Genomic DNA, 21,686 nt, shown 5'->3' on the forward strand with positions numbered 1-21,686 from the left:
ACATGGTGACACACAGGTTATTAAAAATGGGTCAATTTATAAGAGAGAACTATCCAGTAATAAGCCCGAGCCATTGATCAAACAATTATATTTAATATTAGTCCCTGAGTGATTATTTCCTAAGCTGTTGCAGGGAATCCAGGAACTGGAAAGAAACTGGTCCAGGAGGACCAGCAGGACAGAGAAAAACATTCAACTACACTCCATAGTGACGGACTGGCACCAGCTTCTTTATTGGCCTTAGAACTTTTTGACTTTGTTATCCCAGTTTCTGGGGCCAAGAATTTCAGGATGTTTCATAGTATCCCTAACGTCTGCCCACCTAGTATCTCAGAATACCTCCAGACATTGCCGCGTTGCCCTGGGTACAAAGTCTTCAGCATGGGAACCTCTGAACTGAATGTTGCTTTAGGGAACTTGTTTCTATGTTCTTCAAAAGCTCTAGAAATGTGGTTCATGAAACATCCTGTTAAATTCTGACTGCTGCCTTTTTCTCTTGAAGTCTGTTCTGATGCCAGTTTGTAAATTACAGCCCTTTGAAGCAAGGGGAAATGGATTTGTGGCCCAACATCTTAAGCCTAGATTCCTTGTCTGGATTAATTTTTAAGCTTCTTTAGTTACAGGAGATTTTTTTCTTTAAATTATTCTACTTAAGACATTATTCCATTAATATTTCTACCTCACCCCCTTCAGATAGCTGTAGCCTAGTGTTGTGCCAACCTTCTCTTCTTACTATCTAAATCAGGAAGCAACTGTTCAGTCCAGTGTCAGGAGCTGAAGACACTGGGATAGCAGGTTCCGGACCCCAACTCCTTCCTGAATGTCAACATGGTGTCCTTTGACCCTCCTTTAGAGCTTCATCAGGTCCCCAGCTCCTGCAGGTCTCTTATACACACAGACACACATATACACAGCTGCCAGTGCTGTACAGAAATCTTGTAGTTGTGTTTTTAAGCATAAACTCGTGGTCTCACAACTTTTACAGGAATACTTAAATTTTCTGTCTTGCATTTGATAACAGAGTGGTGAACCAATTACTGCCTTGGAAATTCACAGCTTGAATTATCACACAGAAAGTGTGATACATGACCTGTATTATAACTTCCAGAGCAGTTGTGAAAACTTGGTTTTGGCAGGATTGGAAGGATCATCAAGTATGAGAGATACTGATAACCATAAAAGTTTGGACTTAAGACAGACACACACTGTGCTAGGTAGTAGGCATAGCAGTATCCTCCAATAGTCTAGATCTTTTGATATGCAAATCTGAGCCAGCTCTTCTTAGTGGGCAGGCTATATGATACTAAAAATACTTCGTCCACTCTTTCCCCTTTGGGCACCTCCTTTATGCACCAAACCCTGCCAGATCTTCAGCATGCTGTCTGTTCTAGTCTGAAGCAGCCTCCCTCTCCTTTTAGAGCCTGCCATTCATTGGTGGGTCCACCCGAATTCCTTTTGTTCTTTACGAGCTGTGCCTAATGCTCATGTCCTCCCACCTCTCACTCACCTTGTCTCTCATTTGTTGGACATTTGAGTGAATGAAGCATTTTCAGGTGTGTGCCCTATTGGTGTGCCTCTGTCTTTCTGAAATTAGGCACTTCTGAGATTAGAAAGTACAGGATTGAATTCCTTGATAATTTCTGTGTTGTTTTTTTGTTGTTGTTGTTGTTGTTGGGTTTTTTTTGTATGTTTTTGTTTTTTCAGTGTTGGTATCTTAAACAGATTTTGAATTAGGAAAAGGAAGTACTTTGTAATACCCAGTTCTGTGTGGTGGGTAGACCATGTTTGAGGCATTGCTAAGTTGAGGCACAGCGTGGCAAGGGACTTGAGCAGGGCATATCCAGGAGGTTGCACTACCGTTGTGCAGCCTAGGCCTTAGAGCCAAGACCTTGACCTTTGGATGTGATGGCAGCTGCTGATGAATTTCCTGTTAGGCACCATGAGGACCCTCAGCTGTTGTAATAAAGCACTGTGCATGTCCTCTTGGAATTCATAACCTGTCAAGAAAAGCTTTTATGGAATGGATGTTAGATTTATTGATCTGTCAAAGATAACCAGGACAGGTAAGGCAGTTAAAGGCACCTGCTGCCAAACCCAGTGGCCTGCCTGATTTTGATCCCTGGAACTCATGTGGTATATGAAACTGATTCCCAGAGGTTGTGCTGTGTCCTCCTAGTACACTATATGACACGACACTCATGCTCTCACACACATGTACAGACATAAAAAATAAACTTTTAGTTTTGGTGTGTGTGTTTGTTTGTTTGTTTGAGACAGGGTTTCTCTGTGTAGCGCTGGCTATCCTGAACACTCTCTGTAGACTAGATTGGCCTTGAGCTCACAGAGATCCGCCTGCCTCTGTCTCCCAAGTGCTGAGATTAAAGGCTTGTGCCACCACCCCTGGCATTAACTTTCTATTTTTACAGATACCATTGAAGCCAAAGTGAAGTTGAAGGGGAGGAGGGTGACAGGGTTCCTGTGACTGACAGCCTGCGTCAGGGATCTTATAAATACTAGCTGGTGCTGTGAAACCATGTGGACTTTGTAAAGTCTTGGCTGACATTGACCCAGAGGTCTGTAGGCCAAGAAGAAAGATTGACTGACGTATATAGTCAATGTGTGTATCCATCTGTTGAAATCTCATGACTACCACCAGTCTCATGGGACTGTGTCACAGAGTTCAGACTCTGCCAGTGGTGATATGCACTGTTGTAGAAGCTTTAGACATAGCAACCATTTGAAAACTTCAAAGCATTATTCACTGTTGTAATAACTAGTAACTATTTGGCAGAATGTGTGTGAATGGGAGAAAACACTGATTTTCTTTCTTTTTTTAATACCTGGGCTTGGCTTTACTTTCCTGACTGAACCTCTGGTGCTACCCATTACCTGCCTCTATCCCAGATTATCCTCTCTCCTGTCCTATCATCCATCCATCCAGTCTCTGTAGTCCTGGCTGTCCTGCAACTTGCTATGTAGACCAGGCTGGCCTCCAACTCAAGATCTATGCCTCTGCCTCCAGAGTGGGATTAAAGGTGTGTGCCACAACCACCCAGCCTCTTCCTCCTGTCCTTTTAGATACACTTCTTACCCATCTGTCTTCTCAGACCTTTCGCGGCTCAGTTGCTCATGCCTGTCATACAGTTGTAGGTCCCACGTGCCCCACTTGAAATCTTCAGGTGTCTGTTTCCTTCTGCTTTCCTGGTGAGCTTGCCCAGCTCCCCCTTGTTGGGTTGATCTGTCAGTATGTAGACAACAGCTATTGCTGCTCTCTACCTTCTTCTCCTTCCGCTTTCATTCTGTTCAACCACAAGTTTTCCAAGTTTTCTTCATTCCTTTCTTGGTACCTTTACTTCTATCTTGAATCCTTTTGCTTCCTCTGGTGTTACCAGTTTGCCCTGAGAGGTAGCCTTAGTGCTTGTATCTCAGGCTGTCTCCAGCTAGGTTTCTTGAGTACTCACTGTGTAGTAGCCATCCACTGTATGTTTCTTTGGTTATCTGGGAGGTGGGTCAAGAGTACCGCTTGCAAAATGAACAGTAGATCCTGGTCTTGAAGCCTCAGACCTACTTCTTTACCATCCTAGTTGAAGACAGTGTCTTCTTGCCTTGTTCCATGGTAAACTACAACCTCTAGGTTGTCTCCCCACCTTCTAAACATGGAGTTACATCCCCAAATCTCCGGCCCTTAGCTGCTGGGAGACAGGCTTCATGTCTAGCTGGGAAAGTTGAAGAGAAGTGTTGCCCCGCGTAGATCAGCTTCCTGCAGCAGGGCTTTTCAGAATGCCTACAGAGCGTTTGTAAACATAGATCGGCCATGTCTAGCCTTAAAGGAACCTGGGAAAAAAATACATAGCCCATTTATAGCTTATTGTTGCCTAAATCAATAAAGGGTTTTCTTGTTTTTGTTTCATTGTTTTTAGCTTTTTGAGACGTGGCTTCTCTGTCTGTCCTGGAACTCTCTCTGTAGACCAGCCTGGCCTTAAACTCACAGAGATCTGCCTGCCTCTGCCTCCCAAGTGCTGGGATTAATGGTATGTGCCACTCCTGCCTGACATAAATAGCTTCATTGGTATCTGCAAAAATAGAGAATAAAAAGGTAATGCCAGGGGGTGGTGGCACAAGCCTTTAATCCCACATTTGGGAGACAGAGGCAGGCAAATCTCTAGAGTTCAAGGCCAGTCTGGTCTACAGAGAGTGTTCCAGGATGGCCAGGGCTACAGAGAAACCCTGTCTCAAACAAACAAAAACCAAAACTAAAAGTTTATTTTTTATGTCCTTCCTTCCTTCCTTCCTTCCTTCCTTCCTTCCTTCCTTCCTTCCTTCCTTCCTTGTTTTGTGCTTTTGAAATAGTCTCTCTGTAGCTCTGGCTGTCCTAGAAGTCACTCTGTAGACCAGGCTGATCTTGAAATTCAAGAGATCCTCCTACCTCTGCCTCCCAAGTACTGGGATTAAAGATGTGCACCACTGTAGCCAGCTTAATTACTCGTTTTTTAAGGATTTCTTTTTAATAATGTTAGATATTTGTGTTTCTGCATTGTTGGCTTGCCCATGTGAGTGCAGGTTCCCTGAGAAGGCCAAAAGCATCAGATACCCTGGAGCTAAAGCCACACTTTCCAGCTACCTGGTACGAGTGCTGGGAATAAAACCTTGGGTCCTTTGGAGCAGCAAGTGCTCTTAATCCCTGAACCATATCTCTGTTTCTCCAGTTTTGATCTCTTTATAGTCACAATTCTACAGAATTATCTGTACTTATGTCTTTTCTTTTCCTTCTCTTTCTGTCAGACATCTCCTGTAGAATATGTTTTGGTCACTGCCTATTCCTAGCACATCCAAGAGTACCTGGCATACAGTCACAATAAACAGCCATTGACCAAATGAATTTCTCCACTGTCTGGTTGGAAAATTCCTTAAAACTCTGTGTCACCTTTGTTCACTTACTTGAATTCCAGAGTGCTATTCTAGGCAGGCACATACATACCTTCCATCTTTGTTTCCTTTTGCATCTGTCCTCTAACCTACTTGTGCCCTGGGATTGCAACATCGCCCTCCTGTCCGTAGATGTCCAGCATTCTTACTGATAAGTTTCAGCCTGGAGTCAGCCATCTGTATGGATTCTGCATGAACTCAGCAGTTGTCCTGACAGCTCACTTGGAGGGCCCCTTGCACCAAGCGCTTTTTCATGCACTTTCACCTGAAACTCCTACACTTGCGCCACACTTCATGGGCTGTGTTCATGGCTTCGTTTCCATTTGTGACCCGCCTGCCTCTGCTCCTTGTCTTGTTCTGGTGACTGGAAATAAGTCATGTGTCCCCTCTCCCTGCCCATCTCTACCCCTCACAGTTAAAAAATGGGCAAATAATGGCTGCCCTGTAGTTATCAGTGAGCAAAGTGTCACATTCTCTCTGAGCTTATGCTCACCATTTCTGGTGTACCCTCAGCTCTGCTTTTGCCCACTTGCCCATGCTGTAGCCAGGGCCATTGGACAGCTTTGTAGTGCTCAGACCCTATGACTATATGTCCGTCCATCACAACCTGTCAATGGGAAGAGGTGGCTAGGGTGAACCTTGGCTGGCAGTAATGACATTGAAGGAGCCTAAGAAGGGGCACAGCTGGTGCAAGTGTGAGTGTCTTTTGTATGTAGATGGTAATCATGCCTGGTACATTTTGTTCATTGTACAGTGCTTTTTACTTAGAACAAGGGAAGTACCAAGAAGAGCAGGACCCAACCGACCCCAAGCCCAGGCACTCAAAACTGTTGGTGGGCTCTGTGTTAACCTACTCACCCACTTGAAGTATGTGCTGAAGTATTAAGGCTTGGGTTGGGTTGGGTTGCTGAGCTGTGTTGAGGACTTGACCACATAAGATTGGCTGTGATGCCGGGCGGTGGTGGCACGCCTTTAATCCCAGCACTCGGGAGGCAGAGGCAGGCGGATCTCTGTGAGTTCAGGCCGGGCTGGACCAACAGCCTCCAAAACAATACAGAGAAACCCTGTCTCGTAAAAACCAAAAAAAAAAAAAAAGATTGGCTGTGATACCTTTGGGTGTCATGCCTTGGCAGCTTTAGCAGAGAGAGCCATGCTGCCTTGTATACTGGATATGGATTGTTTTTTCTATGTTTTCTCTACTGGACTGCTGGCATGTGACCAGTGGGGTAATGATAGGTATAATGGTGCACCTAGGGAGTGATGTTGGTGCTGATGGCTCTTGGTCTTTGTCAGTCACTTCTTATAGCTCCTAGAAGTTGACCAGAAACATGTTAATTTATTTTTTAAAGAAGCCCTTTAAAGTAGGGGATCTAGACTGTTGTTGTCTTTTATATTTGCCTTTGTATGGCCAGCTCAGAGTCTCCATGACTTGGAGCACAGCCCTACTCCACAAAGGTATGAGTGGCTTCTTAGCAAATACTTGGACACTTACTCTGAGGCTTTTTTCTCTTTAGGGTATGTCTTTTATATGAATGCTTGCTTGCATGCATGTCTGCCCATGGAGGTCAGAAGCAAGCATGGTATTCCCTGGAACTGGAGTAAGAGATAGTTGTGAACCACCAAATGTGTGTAGGGGACTGAACCCAGGTCCTCTGGAAGAGGAGTCAGCACTTTTAACTGCTGAGCCATCTCTCCAGCACCTCTGAGCCTTCTTTGTTTTAATATCATCTCTGGGGCTTCTTAATTGTAAACAGTAAATGCCTCATGCCATGAGGAAAATCTCTCCTTCCTATTCTGGTGGAAATAGCTAGAAATGCAATGACAAACTAAAGCGCCCTTTGGGGGTGGGTGGGGGACAAATGTCAAAAGACTCATAGCAAGTATGAGAAAAAGCTTGAGGAAAAGAGGTCCTGATGTAAATGATGTCATGCAGGGTGGGGGGGAAGATGCTGCATGGCAGGTAGAAGAGCAGGTGTTTCTTTTAGGTCTCAGCAAAACGTGTGCCAGACCAGGTTTCAGTGGTGAAAACAAGTATTTTGGGTGAGTTACTGATGGGGAAAGATGCATGGGAGAAAACATAATCCAACAACAGCCAACTAGAGAGAGCCTGACTTTAAGAACTGTCATACTAGGACTGGAGAGCTAACTCAGGTTAAGAACACTTACTGTTATTACCATGACCTGAGTTCATTTTCCAGTATCCACATGGTGGCTCACAGTTGTCAGTAGGCATGCATGTGGCATGTGTACATATATGCAGCAAAACATTAATACATATTTTTCTTTCTTTTTTGGTTTTTTGAGACAGGGTTTCTCTGTGGCTTTGGATCCTATCCTATCCTAGAACTCGCTCTGTAGACCAGGCTGGCTTTGAACCCCCAGAGATCTACCTGCCTCTGCCTCCTGAGTGCTGGGGTTAAAGGCGTGAGCCACCAATGCCCTGGTTTTCGTTTTTTTGAGACAGTATTTCTGTGTAGTCCTGGCTGTCCTGGAACTCACTCTGGCCTCAAACTCAAATCTGTCTGCCTCTGCCTCCTGGGTGTTGGGATTAAAGGCCTGAACCACCACCAGTGCCTGACTGAATAAATAAATCTTTAAAAAAAAAAAAAAAGCACCACAGGCAAGTGGTGGCTTGAGTTCTAGGACACTACTACTGTCTGGAAAAACAGAACAATAACAAAAAGAATTGCCATTGAATTCTGCTGTTGGTGGAACCATTGAGAGATATTAAGCAGGTCTGTTAAGTAGCCAATTAAATATTCTGCACAACCATATATAAATTGAAAATCAAATAGAGAATTCTAAAACAAAAGTCTCCAAATATAAATGAAGGAGAGGTGATTCAGATGCAGAAGAAAGAGGCAGGCCTTTTCTTTCTGTAGAAAGCTGGGTAAGGGCACAAACAAAATATGTGGAAGGAGGGAAAATGTATTGAGTTGAGCTACACAAAGTTTTTTTATAGGTTAAAAAATGATAACTGAGCTGGGCAATGTGGCCTTTAATCCCAGCACTCAGGAAGCAGAGGCAGGCGAATCTCTGTGAGTTTGAGGCCACAATGGTCTACAAAGCAAGTTTCAGGCAGCTAGGGCTACACAGAGAAACCCTGTCTTGAAACCTCGAAGAACAAACAAACAAAAATTTTGAAAACTTTAATACCCTGTAACATGCAACGATAGTTGTTAAAAACTTCCCAATTGTGAAAAAGTCCAGTACAGGATAGCTTTATATCAACTCCTTACAAACTTTGCCAAGAAGTGGGAAGAAGGGCTACTTTTTACCTCATTTTTGTGAGCCCAGTATTACCCATAGCAAAAACAGAAAGTAACTTAGGAAAGCTATAAACCAGCACTCCTTACAAATAACTACATGCTAAAATGTTCAGCAATATCTAAATCTAAGATCACCAATAGTTCTAGCACTTGGGAAGTGGAAGTAGGAAAATGAGATCAAGAAAGAAACTGTAGTCAGTCTGGGCTGACACATCTCAAACCAATATAATCTACATAATGTCATGACCAAATAAGTTATCCCAGAAATGCATAGTTAGTTCACCTTGTGGAAATTGGTATAATGGACGTATTAATGAAAGGACAAACCACATGATCATCTAAATAAATACAGATAAAGCACTTGGCAAAGTAACATCTTTCCAAGATAAAAATATCAAGTTCCTCAACCCAATAAAAGGTAAAAAAAAAAAAAAAGGCAATTAACATAATACCTAGTGGTCAAAGACAAAGCTTTCCTAAGATCAGCAACTAGACAGGACAGATATCACTCCTCACTTTTTAGCCTGCCTTGGCCTGGAAATTGTAGTCAGGACAGACAGACAACAAACCAGGTCTTTCAAATTGGGAAAGAATAAGTAGCAGATGACATGATCATGCAAGCCTAAGGAGTGTACATCACCACACAAACTATTAGACTTAATAAGTTGGTTTATCATTGTTGCAGAATACAAAAGCAGCATATAAAAATAAGTTGTATTTCTGAACCTAAAAGTGAGCAGCCTAAAAGGAAATTAAGAAAATTTGATTTACTATTGTTCAAAAATAATACAGTATGTAGGAATATGACAGGATTGTTAAGAATAGCTTTACTCCCTGAGTCAATGTGCAGGCTCAGCATAATCTACATCAAAACCTCAGCTGACTTTTTTGCAGAAATTAGCAAGCTGTTTGTAAATCAACAGTATGATTCAGGAACCCAACTAGTCAAGGCATTGTGATTAACAGTGGCTATAGAACTTGGATTATTGGATTTCAAAACTCCTTATGGAAATGTAAGATTGCATGATACTGGCAAAAAAAAAAAAATAGATGACTAAAGCTCTCTAAATGTATACCAAAAGAAAATGTGAGACCATAGCATGCAAGAGGATTTTTGCTAGACCCAGTTCTGTCAGGACCTTGTTCCAAGACTTGCAGCCTTTTTAACTTTATATGGTAAAGATTGTTTGTGTAAGCTGAGCTGACCAAGACAGTTGCTCAAAAAATAGGAAGAAACATTTGCAAATCACTTATCTTTTAAGAGCAGGTGTTCAGAGTCTATGAAGTCTCCGGTTGAGTAATTTAAATTTTAAAAATGAACAAACAGTGGATAAAGCAAAATTCTCACTGTGCAAGCTTGAGGACTTGAGTTCAGATCACAGGATCCATATAAAGTTGTGATATGGTAGGCTGCCTGTAGCCCATCCTAGCATCTGGGAAGCTGAGACAAGGTTATCCCAAGGCTGTCTAAACTAGCCAAACTGACAAAATTACAGATTGGGTAAGAGACCCTGCCCGGATAAAATAGAAAGTGATTAAGGAGACAACATAAATGTCAACCTCTGGCCTGTACACACACTGGTACATGTGTACCTACATGCATTCCAAAACCCAAGACAATTTGAAGGTTTTCTCCAGAAAAGATACACAGATAGCTAGTAAGCACACAGAAAGATGCTCAGTGTCTTTAATAATCAAGGAAATGCAAGCCAAAGCCAATGGAGCATAATAATTCCTTCTGCTAGAATGGCTGCAGGGGAAAGATGTGGAGAAATTGAAACCCTCAGGTTCTTTTGATGCTCTGCCTGTGGCCCTTGCTCATCTAGATGTGAGGCCCAAACTCTTTTACCCATCACTATGTATTCTATACTCTGTCAAGGTAGCTGTGAGCTTGTATACCTGGGGAATACTGGGAATATTACAGGCTCTGAATTAAGATGACTGGCTTTAAAGACTTAGTACAATTGAGGGGGGTGGTCAGACACAGCATCTCAGCTGGATGCAAACAGAGGTCTTATGTGTTCTGTTCAGTTCTTCAGCTGATAAGACAAGACCCACACCAGAGAGGCCATCAACTTTGCTGAGGACTGAGTCATTGTCTCATCCAGAAACATGCTCACAGACATCCAAAGTCTTTGGCCAAAAGCCTGTGACCAAATCAAGTTGCTGCCTAGAATAACCACTTTCTATTACAGTTTTCATTTATATTTCCTGGTGACAAACAGCATTGTCAGTCTTCCATTTGGGTGGCATTTCTGCTGAGCTTCTGACCTGTTTTGAGAATAGGATTGTTGCTATCCTTGTTTTAAATTTTTAGTAGGCATTCCACATTTTCCCTGGAAGAAGTCGTGTTAGATGTGTATATTTCCAGTGACTTCCTTCCATTCTGGCTTCTGTTCTCTTTCCTTAGGTTGTCTGCAGAGCAGACATTTGGGTTTGGTAAAGAGCATTAATGATGCGTTTTCTTTCATAGTTGGTGTGTTTTGTGTCATTTACAAAGCTCATGTCCTCCTAAAGGTCATGACAATGTCTTGTTTCTTCCTCAGTGATTTATAGGGAGTGTCAGCATTTGTTTCAGGGTGGTCTTGGTTGACATATTAGGCATGGCTTGGTTTTTACTACTTTCATGTGAGTTTCCAGTCCTGCTAATGTTACAAAGACTACCATTTCCCTTGGCCTTGTGGCTGGACATATATGGGTGGTGTGGGGCTCTGTTTATGTTTTCTCCACCCTCATTTGATCCGTATCTAATTTCAGACCAGCATCTTGCTAAGGATATCACAAAGTGTCTATAATTACTTATTTTTGTTGTGGTTTGGTTTGAGGTGATGGTATTGAGATGGGATCTTCTTATGCATCCCAAGCTCAAACTCACTATCGGCCTTGGATTCCTGAGTGTTGAGATCACAGACATATGTCATCATGTTCAGCTATTAAGTCTTGACATCATGTACTATTGCTTGTATTGTATCAAAATTGTTAGTTTCTTTTGCCTCAGACTCACTATGTAGTGAAAAGGGATATGATCTTGAACTTCTGATCCTCCTGCTTCCACCTCCTGAATGCTAGGATTGCAGGTGTCCACTACCATTGTGCAGTCTGTTTATCCAACGGTGGGGATCAAATCAGGGCTTCATATATACTGGGCAAGCACTGTCTGTACCAACTGAGACACATTCCAGCCTCGGATTTGATTTTTTTTTTTTTTGTAGTAAAAGCACAGCATAAAAATGTTGAGTGGACAATGTGTGCTATTAACTTGTGTGTACCCTCGTGGTGCATCAGGTCTCTGGAACATTCAGTCTTGTAGAACTAAAATTCTACCATTAGAGAGTCATCATGCATCCTACTTTTGCTTTTACTATCTGAGAGTTTGCTCTTTTTAAGAGTCTTATTCAGTAGACTTTCATCCTATTAGGAGTCTTGTTCAGTGACAGTTTTTTGTTGTTGTCATTTTATAGTCAGCTCATCTTAACATGATGCCCTTAGGTTTCATTGATACTTTGGTATGTGACAGAATTTTCCATTGTAAGGCTAAATTAACTATATGTATATGCTGCATTTTGTTCATTTGTCAGTGAACACCCACATGGCTGCTGTTGGGGATATTGCAGTAAATGTGGTATGCAAACATCTTGTAGAGCTTCTGCTCTTTTAGATGCATACTCAGAAGTGGGCCTGCTACTGTATGTGGTGTATAGTTGGCATTTTCTTTGGCCACCACCAAGCTCCCAAATAAAGACATAGGGACTTATTATTAATTATGAATGCTTGGCCTTAGCTTAGGCTTGTCCTGCTAGCTCTTTTAACTTAATATAACTTGCTTCGGTTCATCCACATTTTGCCTTGGGGTTTTTACCTTTCATTCTGTATGTCCTATTTTCCTGCTTCCTCTGTGTCTAGCTGGCTGGCTGGCTCCTGGCATGTCCCTGTCATCTCCTTTTTCTTTCTTCTCCTCTGAGCCAAAATTCTTTCTCCTACTCACTCTCCCTGCCTGGAATTTCCTCCTGTACCTCCTCCCTCACTAATGGCCATTCAGCTTTTTATTAAACCAATCAGCTGCCTTAGGCAGGCAAGGTAAAACAGCAACATATCTTTATATAATTAAACAAATGCAACACATCTTTACATAGTTAAACAAATATTCTGCAGCATTTCTCCCTTTTTGTCTAAATAAAAAGAAAGGTTTTAGCTTTAACATAGTAAGACTATATACATTAAGAACAATTATCAAAGCCGGGCCGTGGTGGCGCACACCTTTAATCCCAGCACTCTGGAGGCAGAGGTAGGCGGATCTCTGTGAGTTCAAAGTCAGGCTGGACCAACAGCCTCCAAAACAATACAGAGAAACCCTGTCTCGAAAAAAAAAGAACAATTATCAAGTAATAATTACATTTATAATATCTAGTCCATTTGCATTTGGCAAATTCAGAGAAAATATTCCATTATCCTATCTTGGTGAGTTCAAAGTTGTGTATCTAATTAACTTTCTATTCTAACTTGTATTACCAACCTAAAATTATATTTTTAGTCTTCAAAACATTTTCTTAGATAAACAATTTAAGTTTTTATGTTTCTCAACCTTTTAAACTTTACATCTCTCATGTAAGCTTCTTTTCTGACTTTGGTAACAAGGAAAACTCTAACTATTTTGTCTTCAACTCCATCAAAGACCTGAAAAGGATATAATGTTACCTGAATAAGCTGGGTGGTGATGAGCACGCCTTTAATCCCAGCACTTGGGAGGCAGAGGCAGGTGGATCAAAGCCAGCCTGGTCTACAGAGTGAGTTCCAGGACAGCCTCCAAAGCAACACAGAGAAACCCTGTCTTAAAAATCTGGGGGGAAAAAATACCTGAATAAACAGAAAGTGCAGAGCAAGCAACTTCCAAAATTGTAGAAATTACAGAAGCGCCTGGCTGCCTGGACAGTCACCAAGGTTCCTCTGTACCATTAGGGCATCCATCTTCAGCCTATAGGCCTAGAATATCTGACAGCTTTTCTGTGAAGCAGGGATTTTGAAGAACTGTCCCACCTATCTTGGCAAAGTTCAGCAGTCTTTTCCTTTGTGTCCTGCTTGTCCAGTTTGTACAGTATACTGTCCACAGTCAAGGCAAGGGCAGTTTCTTGCCCAAATGGCTAACTTTGCCACAGTGAAAATGAACTCCGTAAGGAGGTTCCTTGATGTCCATCATCCTATTATGACGTAGATTGGTGCTTTCAGGAACAGCCATATCTCACAGTCATGAAAAGCCTTAGGTTATTAAACATCTTAAGTGCTATATTCTGTAGCTATTTGGTGTTTGAAGATCACCTATCTAAAATATATCTGTTTAACCTTGAAAATATACCTAATATAAGTTTATTATAGATAACTAACTACTAACCTGTATTTTTTCATTATCTTTTGTTGTTGTTTTGTTTTGTTTTGAGGCAGGTTTCTCTGTGTAGCTTTGGAGCCTATCCTGGAACTCACTCTGTAGACTAGGCTGGTCTTGAACTCAAAGGCAGATCTCTGTGGGTTCAAGGCTACCCTTGTCTACAAAATGAGTTCCAGGACACCCAGGGCTACACAGATAAACCCTATCTCTAAAATTGGAAAGAAAGAAAATAAAGATTTCTTTTTACCCTCCCCCACTTTGGGGGGAGGGCAGAGGGAGCTTGGAGGCCAGAAGAGGGCTTTAGATCTGGAGCTGAAGTGCAAACTGTTTTGAGCTGCCTGATTTAGGTACTAGGAATGAGCCATCTCTACACACACACACGCAGGCAGTCCTTTATATTCTTGTGTATCATTTCAGAGACTTTGCATATTATATTTTTGCTGAGTTTGGGAGATATTTTTGCTGTTTTTGAGGTGACATCTATATATCCTAGGTGTCCATGGAATTTGCTGCATGTCATCTAGACTGGCTTTGTATTTGTAATCCTCCTCCTACCTCCAAGTACCAGGAATGCAAGTGTTGGTCACATGGCTTACATGCCATCTTGTTTTTTTTTTTTTTTAGCTGATTGTTTTTTTGCTACTTTGGAAACATCTTTGATGTTGTCTCATTTGTCATTTGTTAAGAGTATATATTTAGGATTTTGTCTTCATTTCTCCAGTTTTTCCTTAAAGTCTATTACATATATAGGCATGTTGGTTAACATCTTTGTTTAGGGGAATTGCATCTTTTCTTGGTTTCTTTTTTAGTACAGTGTCTTGTGTCTGTTGTCTTCCTTCATAGACTTCCTGTTTAGCCTCATTGAGTACTGTCTTCAGTTTTCCTCCCAGAGAAGGGTTGTGCTTGCTGAACTTTTCAGCCTTGAATATCTGGAAATGTCCTTATCCTGCCCTCGTCTGTGAGTGGTGATTTAGTTGGGGTCCGAATCCTGCTTCTTCGTTCTGCAGAGACCTTTGGAAGGAGCTGTTGGAACTTACAGTTTAGAATCGCCTGGAACAGCCAGTGGGGAAGCATTTGCTCCTAGAAAGGGGCAAAGAGAAGAGGGCTGCTTCCCAGATCTGGAAAAGGTGTGGTACAAGGAAGAAGTTGTTTTGCTGATTTGCTAACTATACATGTTCTAAGAGTCCCTAAGAATAGACAGCTTTTTACCCATCCTCTAGTCTTAGATGAGATTCAGGCTCCCGGCCCGGGAGCTAGGAGGAACACTCCAGTCCATCATGGTGGAGCCTGGGGAGGGGAAAGGTAAGCTAAAGAAGGGAGTAAAGAGGTGTGCCTGGCAAGCATGTGTCTTAAGTCTGACCAAAGGAAGTTGACACTGGGCTACTCTGAGATTAGACTCAGCAGTGGTGGCTGGCTAAAGAGGTAGATGTTCATTGCAGAACCCCAGGACGACACTCAGCTGACAGTGTTAAGAGCTGTCACAGTACCTTTCAGGTATATACCATCACATTAGCCCAGTGACATCTGTGTTGTGGGTTGTGTGAACCATGTACAATGCTGTACAACCTTCCCATAGATTCTACATGGACATGGTGGTTTTGTTCACACCTCACTTTAGAATTATTGGATCTTGGATTTTGTTTTCTCTAAAGACACTAAATGGAGCCATGAACTTAGAGTAGATGACTATCTTCTCTCTAGATAAAGTTAGAATGGACATCCTGAACTGATGGGGTTTTGCTGTCATTGCCTCTGTTGGTAGATCACATCAATAAGTGTGGGGTTACGTGGATGTTTTAGTTCAGCTGATCTGTTGACAGGTAACAACCCTGAAACCTGTAGGTGTTATGTGTTAGGTTTCACTCAGGGTCTTCATGGGGTGGAAGACTCAGCAGCAGGGTTCTTGTTCTGTTGAGAGTCTATTCACATCACCCAGTGCCACCTAGATGGACCTTGTGTACAGAGTTATAATCTTGGGGGGGGTATATTTATTGAAATATAATTTTAATGTGTAACTGATAAAATTTGGGGGCTTTTGTTTATTGTGTGGCTTTGATTTTTTTTGTTTTTTCATTTTAATTTTTAGTAACTTGGTATTACTGTATTGAAGGAAAGTATGGGTCCAGGTCAGGATGGAAATCTCCTAAAGGATGGCCATCAAAAGGGAGAAAGGGTAGACTCCTGCACTGTGTTAGGAACGAGGGGGCTAGTGGGATTGCCTTTGCTTGCTCAGTGCTCCTGCATTGTAGTCTGTAGTCTGATGTTTTTGTTTTCTTTCTTAAAGAGTTGTTTATATCAATTTATATGTATGTCCCTGAGTATGTGCATGTGTACCATGTGCATGTAGGTACCTGAGGATGCCCTAAGAGAGTATCATGGCCCTGAAATTGGAGTCACCTGCAGTTGTGACCCACTTCACATGGGTGCTGGGAACTGAACCCAGGTCCTCTACAAGAGTAGCAAGTGCTCTTTACAACTAAGCCACACATGGTAGAATTTGCTAGATGTTGCTTGTGGGAGTACCCATGACCACAGCTGGGAACCTAGTATTTTTTCCTGTACTTAGGACTAAATCCCAGAGCTTGGCAGGCAGCACATGCGGGTGTGAGTCAATCCATTGTGGCGACAGCTCATTCTTCTTATAGCATTACTCCTGTCAGAGGAGTTTTAGCAAATGCTCTTTTTATTTGTTTTGACCTTAAACATTTTGTATGTTGACATAATGTTAGGCAAAACTAAACCCTTTTCCTTTGGTCATAAAGGACAGGAGCCTGTGTCAGCAGCCTATTGGTAGTATTTGTTTTGTTTGTTATTGCACCAAATAGACTTGATAGCAAGACAGACATTCTTCAGGCATCCAGCAACACCCAGAGAGAGTACTCCTGGCCACAGGTTGGACTGTGTTGGGCCTGAGGAAGCCATCTATCTACATGAAGCCTTTAACAGTATGCTCCATTGTTTGGTGGGCTAGATTGTATTGTGATTGAATATGTATTGTATATATGTTTCATTTGCCTGCCAGAATTCAACCTCTTTGCAGGATAAACCTCACACTGGGTAGCACGTAGGAGAGTTGGACTTGGCAAAGGTGCCAGGTACCATCGTGGCTCAGGTACTCAGTGGCTACCAGAATCTCACACTGGGCCTTATGTCTGTCTACTTTCCCATTAGGTCATTCCTAAGAGTCCGCAGTAGGAAGGCATGAGACAAAAGCTATTTTGGATACATCCTTATCTATTGGATAGACAGGAATGGAAGAGTCTCTTGCATACAGGCTCGCACACACACAGAATTTTTTCCCTTTGGTGAGAAGTGCTGAATCCCCAGGAGAACATATTCATGAAGGCAAACAGTGTTGGCTGATGAAGGTAATGCAGGTTGTCTTGGCCACCCATACTGTGGCAGGCTAAGCTACTACCTCGGCTCACCTACTTTCAAGTAATGACAGCATTAACTTTGCTGTCACAGAAAACTCACATACGAAAAACATTTTTTTTTTTTACTTTTTCTTTTTTGAGACAAGGTTTCTCTATGTAGTCCTGGCTGTCTTGAAACTCTGTAAACCAGGCACAGCTTAATGTGTTATGTCCATAGTCATGGTCCAGGAAATGAGAGACAAGTATGATGGTGGTTCACTGGAAGGGCAGAGAGTCACATTGACTTGACAGTTCTTTACATATCCTTTACTTTGTAATTTTTCTGTAGGAAATGGTTGGTTTTTTTGTTTGTTTTACAGTTAAGATAAACTTTTCACAGAGGAGAAATGTTAATGTGCATTTGTAATTCCACATGAGATATTAATCTGAATGGTATGATGCTTTTTGGGCCCATCCTGACTGCCCTGCCCAGTGTTGTCTTCACCTCCAGCTCCCCATTGGCTGAATGAGAAGCCCTTTCTCTCATTTTTTTACTGTTTGTTTTTCTAGATAAAAAAAAACTTGTTATTTTGTCTGTACATGCTTGATTTTTTTTCTTTTTTGTGAAGAGTGTGACTCAGCATTATTCAAAGACTAGGGTAGCATATGTCTTAGTGTCAGTCTCCCTTCCAGGCTGTGGACCATGTCAGTCATCATGCTTTGTGAGTCCTGGTCCAGGGTGCTGTGAGATGTATTTTGAGAGCTGGACTTGGCAAAGGTGCCAGGTACCATCGTGGCTCAGGTACTCAGTGGCTACCAGAATCTCACACTGGGCCTTATGTCTGTCTACTTTCCCATTAGGTCATTCCTAAGAGTCCGCAGTAGGAAGGCATGAGACAAAAGCTATTTTGGATACATCCTTATCTATTGGATAGACAGGAATGGAAGAGTCTCTTGCATACAGGCTCGCACACACACAGAATTTTTTCCCTTTGGTGAGAAGTGCTGAATCCCCAGGAGAACATATTCATGAAGGCAAACAGTGTTGGCTGATGAAGGTAATGCAGGTTGTCTTGGCCACCCATACTGTGGCAGGCTAAGCTACTACCTCGGCTCACCTACTTTCAAGTAATGACAGCATTAACTTTGCTGTCACAGAAAACTCACATACGAAAAACATTTTTTTTTTTTACTTTTTCTTTTTTGAGACAAGGTTTCTCTATGTAGTCCTGGCTGTCTTGAAACTCTGTAAACTCAGGCACAGCTTAATGTGTTATGTCCATAGTCATGGTCCAGGAAATGAGAGACAAGTATGATGGTGGTTCACTGGAAGGGCAGAGAGTCACATTGACTTGACAGTTCTTTACATATCCTTTACTTTGTAATTTTTCTGTAGGAAATGGTTGGTTTTTTTGTTTGTTTTACAGTTAAGATAAACTTTTCACAGAGGAGAAATGTTAATGTGCATTTGTAATTCCACATGAGATATTAATCTGAATGGTATGATGCTTTTTGGGCCCATCCTGACTGCCCTGCCCAGTGTTGTCTTCACCTCCAGCTCCCCATTGGCTGAATGAGAAGCCCTTTCTCTCATTTTTTTACTGTTTGTTTTTCTAGATAAAAAAAAACTTGTTATTTTGTCTGTACATGCTTGATTTTTTTTCTTTTTTGTGAAGAGTGTGACTCAGCATTATTCAAAGACTAGGGTAGCATATGTCTTAGTGTCAGTCTCCCTTCCAGGCTGTGGACCATGTCAGTCATCATGCTTTGTGAGTCCTGGTCCAGGGTGCTGTGAGATGTATTTTGAGAGCTGAGGGTCTTAGGCTGCCTGTGCTGATGTGAAGGAGCACCATGTGCTGTGCCTGGGATGTATCCGTGCACTGAAGGTTGGGGCTGAGCTTCTTTCTGCCTTTTCTTGTCTAGGTGCCCTACGAGACACTAAATAAACGCTTCCGAGCTGCCCAGAAAAACATTGATCGGGAGACCAGCCACGTCACCATGGTGGTAGCTGAGCTTGAGAAGACCTTGAGTAGCTGCCCAGCTGTGGACTCTGTGGTCAGCCTACTGGATGGTGTGGTGGAGAAGCTGAGTGTCCTTAAGAGGAAGGTTTGTCCTCTGGGATTGGGCACTGGCTGGGAGATGAAGACAGAGGCAGACTGTGGGCAGGATGTCCAGGCCTCGTGCTACTAGAAAGAGAACTGAAAGTATCCTGAGCCTCACCAATGAGGAAGCTAGGGTTTGCAGAGATCGATGTTTCACTCCAGAGCTTCCTCGGACTGTCAGAATGACCTAGCCACTGAGGATGACCCTTAAAGACTTGAATAGTCCTTCAAAACATCTTCCTTTTGGGTTATAGAACTTAGTCCCAGTCATAGATAGGGGTCAGATAGAAGAAAAGGTCAGGGACTACAACTGCCTAGGAGCATTGTCTTGAGCATGAGAGGTCATGGGAAAGATGACTGTGGGGCCCAGGAAAGTGGGTCAGAAAAACAACTTAAACCTGCAAGAGTCGGATGATGGTGGTGCACATCTTTTTTTCCCCAACACTTAAGGTAGAGGCAGATGGTTCCCTGTGAGTTCAAGGCCAATCTGGTGTACAGAGCGAGTTCCAGGACAGCTATGGCTGTTAACATACAGAAACCCTGGTTCGAAAGACCAAAAAAAAAAAAAAAAGCAAGGAAGGAAAAGAAAACTTGGAGGGAACAGAAATTATAGGCACACTTTTTTTTAAAGATTTATTTATTACATATATAGTGTTCTGCCTACATGCCAGAAGAGGGCACCAGATTGAATTGTAGATGGTTGTGAGCCACCATGTGGTTGCTGGCAATTGAACCCAGGACCCCTGGGAGGAGCCATCGATGCTCTTCACCTCTGAGCCATCTCTCCAGCCCCTGGTGGCACACATCTTTACTCCCTGCACTTGGGAAGAAGAGGTATGTAGTCTCTGAATTCAAGGCCAGTCTGGTCTGCATAGCAAGCTCCAGGCTGGCTAGGGCTACATAGCGAGAATATGTCACAAACAAATAATAACCAGGCAGGTGGCGGTATTAAGTGTTAGAGTACCACGACGGGGACGTGGTTCTAAAGAAATAGTCTAGAATACAATGCAGACAGAAAGACAAGTACATGAGAGAGCATGGTCTTCTGACATGGTTGGCCAGAGCCCAGAGAAAGGACAGGATAGAGAAAGGACAGGGATAATGACAATGGCTACTGAAATCATTGCTTCATAGACCTACACAATACAGGTGAAGATAAATTTACATAGTGTGTTACATGGTGAGACTGAAGAGCTCAGACTGAGATCAACCCCAACAGTAGCCAAACAAAAGCCCATTCGTGACAGAACTGTAGCCCAGCAGCCAACCTGGAAGCAGGGACAGAAAGTCAGCAGGAGCCTTGTTTGTGGTGTCTCCATCTAGCTGTTAGCTCCATAACTATGAGAATGTACTCAAAATGATATAGATGTGGTTCCTCTGTCACTGACAGACAATTCAGTGGTACACAGGGCGGTAGCATCCATGTTGGGCCATACAGGTTGAGTTACCTAGAATTTAATTTTGAATAAAATTGGCTTAGCATACATATATATGTATATTATATTGTGTGTGTGTTTAGCTGGGTGGTGGTGGTGGCGGTGGTGGCGGCACACGCCTTTAATCCCAGCATGTAGGAGGCAGAGGCAGGTAGATCTCTGAATTCAAGGTTAGCCTAGTCTATAGAGCTAATAGAGCTAGTTCCAGGACAGCCAGGGCTACACAGAGAAACCCTGTCTCAAAGAAACCAAAAGGGGGCAGGGGGCCTAACAAAAAAATATAAAAATATTTAAAAGTCAGACCAAACATGGTAACACATGCTGTTAATCCCCACATTCAAGAGGCAGAGCCAGAAGGATTTTGTGAGTTTGAGGACAGCCTGGTTTACATAGCAAGCTCCAAGCCAGCTACATAATTGGACCCTGTCTCAAAATAAAATAATTAGAGTCACTTCAGTAAATAATAAGACAATGAAATTACCACAAATTTCAAATTTGAAGCATCTGACAGTGTAACTTAAACCAAAAAGGTACGCATGCATTTTAGGCCTTTTTGAGGGAAATAGGGTCTCAAATGTGCTCATCAAGTACATGAAGTGGTGGGTTGTCTGTCATGCCCCACAGTAATTGCTGTCTCATAACAAACTCACCCCAAGCAAATGTAGAACCTGGCTTCTTTTATCTTTATCATATAGTACAACACCATCCTTAGCTTTTACCTTCCTTGTCCTCTTGAGAGCATGCAGAAGAGGTAGTACATAATCTGTTTTCATGGCTGGTGGTAGGTCATGGGACAGATCATCTCAAGTGTGTTTGTTGTGACTTAGGCAGTAGAATCCATCCAGGCTGAGGATGAGAGTGCCAAACTCTGCAAGCGTCGGATCGAGCACCTCAAAGAACACAGCAGTGACCAGCCAGCAGCAGCCAGCATGTGGAAACGGAAGCGCATGGATCGCATGATGGTGGAGCATCTGCTGCGCTGTGGCTACTACAACACAGCTGTGAAGCTGGCTCGCCAGAGTGGCATTGAGGTGGGCTCTGTGAACTCTTGGTCCCCTGCTTCCATGTGAGCACCTTCATGTTCCCTTCTGTTCCCACCTGCTATGGTGCCCCAATAGCCACTGAAAGATCACAGGTATAGTTAACTTGCTTTTGGCCAACTTGAATTTGCACCTGAACTTGAACTTGTTGGCCTTGTAAAAACCAGTGTAGGCCAC

At 42.6% G+C, this 21,686-nt stretch overlaps 1 protein-coding gene across 1 annotated transcript in view; it reads left to right on the top strand.

Annotated features, from left to right (window-relative positions):
- Maea (macrophage erythroblast attacher, E3 ubiquitin ligase) overlaps window positions 1–21,686 on the top strand; it is a 36,836-nt gene that overhangs the window by 3,263 nt on the left and 11,887 nt on the right. Inside the window, exons 2-3 of the mRNA XM_040746888.1 lie at window positions 18,855–19,037; window positions 21,297–21,500. Of these exons, the coding sequence (XP_040602822.1) occupies window positions 18,855–19,037; window positions 21,297–21,500 (387 nt within the window). The remainder of the gene's footprint in view (window positions 1–18,854; window positions 19,038–21,296; window positions 21,501–21,686) is intronic.

This window comes from Mesocricetus auratus, unplaced genomic scaffold (assembly GCF_017639785.1).
Source record: "Mesocricetus auratus isolate SY011 unplaced genomic scaffold, BCM_Maur_2.0 Super-Scaffold_100006, whole genome shotgun sequence".
Classification (NCBI taxonomy): domain Eukaryota; kingdom Metazoa; phylum Chordata; class Mammalia; order Rodentia; family Cricetidae; genus Mesocricetus; species Mesocricetus auratus.